This window comes from Pistacia vera, unplaced genomic scaffold, assembly GCF_008641045.1.
Source record: "Pistacia vera cultivar Batoury unplaced genomic scaffold, PisVer_v2 Contig838, whole genome shotgun sequence".
Lineage (NCBI taxonomy): Eukaryota > Viridiplantae > Streptophyta > Magnoliopsida > Sapindales > Anacardiaceae > Pistacia > Pistacia vera.
In genome coordinates, this window is record NW_022196710.1 from 282,168 (window position 1) to 290,388 (window position 8,221).

General features: G+C 32.7%; 1 protein-coding gene across 1 annotated transcript; it reads right to left on the minus strand.

The window, feature by feature from the left end:
• Positions 1-257: 257 nt before the first annotated feature.
• LOC116118136 (AAA-ATPase At3g50940-like) lies at positions 258-2,980 on the minus strand. The gene is made up of 3 exons (XM_031404104.1): positions 1,963-2,980; positions 875-1,216; positions 258-791 (listed from the first exon to the last, which is right to left on the minus strand). Exons 1-3 carry the CDS (start codon positions 2,866-2,868, stop codon positions 258-260), a joined length of 1,782 nt encoding a protein of 593 aa, XP_031259964.1. The 5' UTR covers positions 2,869-2,980.
• Positions 2,981-8,221: the final 5,241 nt, after the last annotated feature.

An 8,221-nucleotide genomic window follows, 5' to 3' on the forward strand; every position in this document is an offset into this window, starting at 1 on the left:
TTTTATTATTTTATTAATTTTTTTGAAAAAAGTGTATCCTGAGATATGATATGTGATATACAATTCGAAAAATTAGGTTTTTAATATACAGTACAATACACGATTTGACAATCATTGATGTAATAATATTATACTTGTATAAAAAATGAGCATTAACACTGCTGAAATTAATACATAATGATATGTATTTAATTAACTGCTAGTATTTAAACATCATGCTCCAATTTGATTACATAAATGCATATCTAATTAATGTCTCAAAGCAGTCCATCTACCAGAGATTTGGTCTCGCAACAAGTGAGTTTAACCTGAGCACCAAAAATGGTATCAGAAAGCTTCTCGGATACAGCCTTCAACTCAATCAATCGCATTGCATTGCTTATCTCATCCAATCTCTTATGCAGCCACCCCACTTCAATTTTCACCGATTCAAGATCTTCAACCTCAGAGATCATCGCCTTCACCTCAACTTCTGTCAAATCTTGTAGCTTGGTTGCATGTAACTTTTGGATTATCCCACAAAGAATCTCCAAGAAAGATGAAGTACATTGCATAGAGTGCAATGTTGTGTTGGCCGCAATGTCTCCATGCTTCGAAAACATAGCTTTAAGTATAGCCACAAGTTCTTCCTTAATCGTATACTTAGAAATTAACGCTTCATTCTTCATCAAATCATTTGTCGATTCACCTATCTCATTGGTAATAAAAGCTTCGCCTTGACGTTGAATTTTCTGATTCGAGTTGTTGTGATTCTCTTGCTCTGCTGCAACTGAGGATCGGTCTTCTGATTCCTATATAAATCGACAAGTCAAAGAATTTTGATTAATTTCTTTCACAAATTTTAAAGTATCCGCAACGAGAAATGTTGAACTACCTTATTCTCCAAAAACTTGACCAAGTCCTCAAGAGAAGTCTTAGAATTTTCGGTTGTCATAAGCACACCTGCAACATCAGCAGGGGAAACTTTAACCTTTGCAGTAAGTTTTTCAATAATGGGAAAGAGTTCATCATTGAAAATCTCTAAGTAGTTGGCTGCAAGCTGCTTGAAGGTAGATAATGTGCAATAGGAGAGGTTAATGTGCACATCCATGCGCCCTGGTCGCAGTAAGGCAGGGTCAATTCTTTCTTTATAATTAGTAGTGAAAACTGTGATCTTTTCTTCTCCACAGCATGACAACAGTCCATCAATTGCATTCAGAAGTCCGGCAAGAGTCACCTATTTTGGATAAATTCATAGGAGTCAATAGCTACCAAATAAACACAAAATTTAAGGCATATAGTGAAATCATAACTTGTACAATTACTTCTAGAGTAGTGGTATATTTTCTTGAATAAAATTTCAAATTTCTCATTCTGAATGGTCTGTCGTCTTATGTGACGTTGACATATCACTTACCACCTTAACTCTTCATTTATACGTCAAAATCACATAAGATAATGTATTACATGAAATGAAAATTTGGAAATATCATTTAAAAGGTATAGTATTATTCTTACTTCCATTATGACTTATTTATTGATTATAAAGGTTGAGTCCCTCAAGTATAAAAGAGCCCTCCTTTTCAAAAACCAAAATATATATATATATATATAACATTGACAAGAACCTAAAAGGTTGAAAGTAACAGATTGAAAATCTTTAAGTAACAAAATCCCAATAAAAATAACTTGAAAGATCCCACGAGAAAGAAACACATTTCTGAAATTAAAGCTTAAAAAATAACAAACAAGGCAATTATTAGTCTGAAAAGCATGTTTAATTGCATCGATCTATGAAGTACTCTCTTTCTCTGGGCTTACAGTTACATAGCCCAAAAAGCTTAAACAATCTCTCTAACCAACCACACAAACAACACACCGAACAAGAAAAAACCTTAATTTAAAATAAAGCAATCATAGAAATAAACCAAGACTATGATTAAGTAAATCAAGTTTAAGACCATATAAACATCAATTAATTACCTGAGGACCCCTATAGGAATCAGATTCACTCTTCTCAGCTTCACGATTTGTTAGCTTAATAGAGCAGTCAATATCCTCCACTACAAGAATGGAACGGCTAGGCACATGAAGCAACAAATTTTCAAGAGTAGAATCAGAGTTAACAGCCGATAAATTCATATTATACACATCATAATTCATATAATTCGCCATTGCAGCAATCAAGCTGGACTTCCCAGTCCCTGGTGGACCATATAACAAATAGCCCCTCTTCCAAACTTTCCCAATCGTCTTATAATACTCTTTTGCATTTCGAAATCTATCAAGATCCTTCACCACTTTCTCCTTCAAATCACCATCCATAACCAGCGTTTTAAACGTCATGGGGTGGTCAAGATTCATCCTATTCGAACTCCACCGGTCATGTCTCACTGTGTGAAACTTCACAATCTTGTTTTGGTCCTTCAAGAATTTCGCCATGTCGAGAATATGAGGAAGGTAATTGTTCTTCACCATTTCTGCTTGCATTTTATGAAACCTAAGCTCGTACCATCTGGTCTCCAACTGCGAGGTGGAGTTGAAATCAGTGTTGTACTTCCACTTCATGGGGACATCTTGAAACTTGTCCACAATCTCGGAGTTTCTCTCGAGGCCAAACATCAAGTTTCGGATTTTTTCGCTTTTGCCGACGGTTAGACGCTGAGGGAGAGCGGAGTTGGACAAAGCATGGCCGTCAAGGTAGGCGACAACGGCGTAGAAGAGACGGTTGCTTGAACCTTCATGGGATTCTTTGATGGAGATGGTGATCTCAGTGGAGAAACGGCGAGTGAAACTCCAGAAGTAGGTGCGTAATTCTTCTGGGACAATATCGTTAACTGTGCTACGGAGGATAGCGACTGAAGCCACCACGGAGAAGGCTGATCCCATTTTGCTTCTGTTTTCTGTTTTATTGGTACTTTCCAATGCAATAATAATTCTTCAAATGACCGACAGAGCAAAGAGCTTATAAAGTTGCTGTAACCCGATATAACTCAACACTTGTAACGCAATTGCATGTGGACTTTGAGTTTGAGACGTTTGTACTTTCTAATAAAATTATTCAAAAATAAATATGAAACTTGACAATAAAAATAAGGATTTTATAAAATAATTCTATTCCAAAAATTTAAACATTAATATCTGACAAATTATCAACAATAAAATGACTTGTAATCAACTAATAGATGTCTATCAGTTGACTGTTGGTCATTTAATCGATAAAAAATATACTTGTTCTTATTAGATAGAATGAAACAAAACTAATTCTATTTTAAAATTTTTAAAAGGGAAATTGAAACCTTAGCCAGTTCTCTATGAAAATAATAATATTCTTATTAGGTTTGAAATATTTTTATTACTATATGAAGATTTCATGTTAGACCATAAAAAATTGAGAATCAAAATGATATTAATGGCTGACGATAAACAAAAGCGGAGTTGAATTTTGATAGCTTTAGATGAACGGATGAAGTTTCCTTCCTTTAACTTTAACCTTTATGAATAATTATGTTAGACTATCTTCAACTTTACACGCACGAAGAGAACCACATGGAGTTTGTCGTTTTAAGTTGATAATGGAGATTAAATAAGAACCGTCTTTCTTTTTCTTCCTTTTTAAATTTCCCAGAAGGTGGACTGAAATTATTAGATTAATTAGTTACTTACGTCATTAAATTTCCAAGATAGGCGATTATAGTCTCCTCGTAAAGATTCTTGAAGGTTCTTGGACGGATTTAAAAGAAGAATAAAATTGAATGAAGAAACTGAGAGAGAGAGAAATTAGTTAAGTTGGAAAGAATGAGACTATGGTCTTGTTCATTAATCTTTTCCTTGAACCTTTATATTACACGGGAATGTTTATATAAGCAACGGTTTATACAGAAACGCACCGTATTAGGTTAAGTTTCTGTTTCTTACATTTTAGTCCCTTTGCCTAATATTTCCACTTAAACAAAACATTTTTGCTTTCAGTCTTTGACTAATATTTCCCCTTAAACAAGGCATCTTTGCTTTCAGTCTTTGCCTAATATTTCTCCTTATCTTCATATATGTAAATCTCAACTGAATGTCAATACTTCAACTATCTGTAACATTGACATATCTGCATACTTCAATTATCCTCTAATTCAACAAGATCTTATTAGATGAGGAATGAGACCCACCTTAAATTCTATCACCTCGAGGCTTCATTTATATAAGCTTAAGAATTATATATGGAGTGGATTGAGTTGGTAGAATATCTAAAAGCTTACTTTGTTATTTTGATTATAAAGAATATGTTCGTTTTAATATTATTATACTTGACATAAAATGTTAGTGCATGTTTAATTATAAAAGCCTCTTTGATGACAAACCCACTAAACAATATTTTATTTAAACACAATTATTATATATAATTTTAAGTAAAGTAAGGTTAACTCTTCGCTCTTCTTTCTGTACACCGTTTTTATTGGAAGACGGTTGATTGAGGTGGTTATGAACATAGTTCTATGCTAAATTTTTTTTATGGAATCATATTTTATTATTTTGATGCATGTCAAGTAGTGTTATGTTAGAGAATAAGATGCGTATTGGTATGAAGTATTTTAATTTGAGTGAAAATTAAGGTCAATTCCTGTTAAATATGGTGTTTTGTCATTTATATGAGAGAGTTCTTTATTTTCTTTGTTTATTCAGGATTTATATGTGGTTTTATTAAATTTTTCACTGTTATCATAATTATACAAAAGAATTTGCAATTAGGACAATGTATTTACTTTTATTTTATGGAGAGTAAACCACTAACCAAAAGATGTTAGGTAAATTTGTCTTTTATTCTATATTTTGTTTTCTTCTGTCAGGATGTGCAATGTTATGGCTTAATTTATTTAATTAGATTACGATGAAAGTCACAATGCATTGCCAATTTGCCCAATCTAAACATGTTTATGTGCTGGACTAGGCTCATCTCACATTTGAAATACAAAAGGCCTCTACTAGGGGTGGGAAAAAAAGAACGGAACCGAAAACTTGAGTCGAAACACAGAATCGAAAATTGAGTTTTTTGAGAATGGTTTCAGGTTTTCAGTTCGACAAAATTTTAAACTGATTAATCTTTGCTTCGGTTTACAAGTTTTTTTAAACTAGTAACAAAACCCAATTCTAAAACCGGTTTCAAAAAATATAATAACAAAAAACTACATGAATTATGATAATTAAACCTTCCTAGAGCCCCTTCACTTCTCTTTCATCTACTTTTTCCACCTTTTTTGTATCTCTCCACTTTTCTCTTTTCATCTGCTTTTCTCCATACTACTTTCCTAACTTGTCACTTCATCATTATCTTCATATGTCATCCTTCTTTCCTCTAGTATTCTTTCACTTTTCACTTTTTTTTCGTCTTTTTCTCACATCATCTCCTTCAGTTTTAGATATTGTATCTTTATGTTTCCGTCTTATCTTATCTCCTCTTCTTTTCTTCTCTCCATTTTTCTCTTTCGCTTTCGTCTTTTCTCCAAATTCAGTTATTTGATTTATGAAGATGTAAGCAATGTTAGATAGCTCTAATTTGACTCTTTGATGAAGAATAATATATCTTTATTATTTATATCAAAACTTGTAGGTGAATTACGTAATTTCTATTTGGTGCTAGTAATGGATCACTACATTGGGCTACCAATTTTAGATAGAGTTGGGTGATCGGCAAACTTTCTCAGTTATTCTATCGTAGTTATTGAGCTTTAAAAATCGTGTTCAAAACAGTTAACCGTGAACCGAACCATATATCGGTTCGGTTCATAATTGTTGATCATATAACTGGTTGGTTTCGGTTGAAGTTTTTTTGAACCCGAAAGACAGGTGCAGTTTATAAATACCTATTCTGTTCGGTAACGGGAATATCTAACCCTATCTTAAACGACGAAAAAAATCTTTTATAGTGGTTTAGCAGTTAATAATTATGACAATTTATCTTTGGTATTGGAGATAAATTAAGCTTATTTGTTATTAAGGAGTCTGGTTTTGTTGGTGTTTTAAAGGGAAATTATTCAGTTCGGATAAAGTTTTTCAGTATTTGATGTTTGGATATTTAGAATCGAGTTTGGCTAATATATGAATGTGTCGGTTAGTTTTTATTTGAGAGAGAATAAAATAATAAACCACTCTTGGATAGCTTGAGTTGGTATCCCTATTGTTATTTTAATAGTTATATATTGAATTTGTTTCCACATTTTATATCTTAGGATTGACTAGTATTTAAAAGTCGGTATAGGTGTCATTTCCAGTTTTTTATAGAAATAAATGATTCTTGTCAAATAACCAATAGAAAGAGAAGCTATATACGAAAAGATTCTTTCTCCTTTTTTTTTTAACCGTTATATTAGAATTATAACCCCTTAAATCCTCTACTGGGCTAAGTTTTTTTCAGCATAAATACAAACATTATTGATATTAGTTAATGAAAAATAATATAAAAGCTTCAGAAGAGTTTAAGCAAGACTTATAAAATTATCCTTAACCAGATAATTATAATTAAAAAGAGAACCCTATCTTTAATCACGGGCGGATCACAAATTTCACTGATGGGGAAAAAAAAAAAACATTAAAACGAATATATTTTTTTTTTTTTTTTTGTTTACGATGAGCTTCAATAAAAAGTAACCAAAATACAAATAATATCTTCAAAAAACACAATTTGTAAAATAAACAATTTTATACAATGTCCTCGGAAAGTTTTCCCTACTCTGAAAACAGTGGATAATCACCTCACTGTCAATTGATCAAATACATCTTTCTCAAATGTAGGTGACCAAGAATCATCATCCATTGATCTCCCATTCGATTGCGTAACCGGACTTTCACAATATTCATTGCAGAAAAGATCTTTCAACGGTACAGTTGCAAACAGTCGGGCCCCAACTGGTAAAACTAAGCAAGTTTTACAAGTTTTATACACCAACGAAGGAATAAGGGAAACACTGTTCTTTTTAAACCGAACTAAATTCTTAGCCAAATAACCAATTCCTTGCCAACTCAACAAACTTCATCCAAGAATGTTGCTTACATAGCTCGCCTGGTCTCAAGTACCAGCAATAAGGTGCCAGAAAATAGATGGAATATAATTGGGCAAACGGATCAAGTTACACCTTGTCACAGCAACGAATGAATTATTTGGATCCTAAAAATCTCATACAAAGAAGCAGTCGTACTAAACCTTAGTAAATACAAGTGTTACGTTCTGGAAGGTTCAATCTATCACTTGTATAAAACAATTCAACTCGTAGTGATGGCAAATTTGTATATGTGCTTATATCTCGTTGGGTTGTGTGTTGGCAGGTTTGCCTTCGAATTGCAAAAACTATCATCCATATTTCAAAATGAAACCTAGGCTTTGTTAAACTGAAGAAAATCTTACTCAACAAAAGTTCACATTCTTCAGCTTAACATTGGAACCGTCATTGGAACTTTGACTAAGGTGTCATTTTTGTTAGCATTACAAGTCTTGATCTTTTCTTTGCAATGCTTGTATAACTTTCCCATTTTTTTTTGAGGTAATTGCAATATCATTTTCATCATATTGCAAGTATTAAATGCAAAAACACAAGCGAATAGATTTAAAGTAATCGGTTTCATGGCTTCACCCCTTTGTTCAGGATTTAAACACTATCTATCACTAACCTCAAGCACATACCCACCCCACCAGGAGAACAAAAGGATGTAAATTGAGTACGGCTGTCTATTGTAAAAAAATGCCCAAATTTCTCCCCTTGGTTACGTGCCAACCCATCAGCTTTTATTCCTTTCATTTTTACTCTCAATAAAACTTTTAAAAACTAACAAATCTCCTTGCATAAAAAAAAATCACAACAACATGTAATAAATATATTAGGATTAAAAACGGGGTTTTACAAACACAAAATCCAAACTTACCGTGGGGGCCGGGCCGTTTTATTCTTTAAATCTTAAAGTTTTATAGGGACAAAATTTAAATAAATATAAATATAAATATAAAATTTGGAATTTTTTAAAAATTGAGTGGGGGCCAGGGTCCTCACTTGTGATTCATTAAATCCAACCCTGTAAGTTTGACAAAAATATTCAACAGAACTGCTAAGGATTGAGTTTTTGGTCACGACATGGGGGCACGAAACTGGGGTCCATTCATTCATGGTGAAGATATGAAGAATTTTTTTTTTTTTTTTTTATTCTATTGACAAACCAAATTGTGAAGATACAATAGACATTAATTGTGGTGTAAATGACA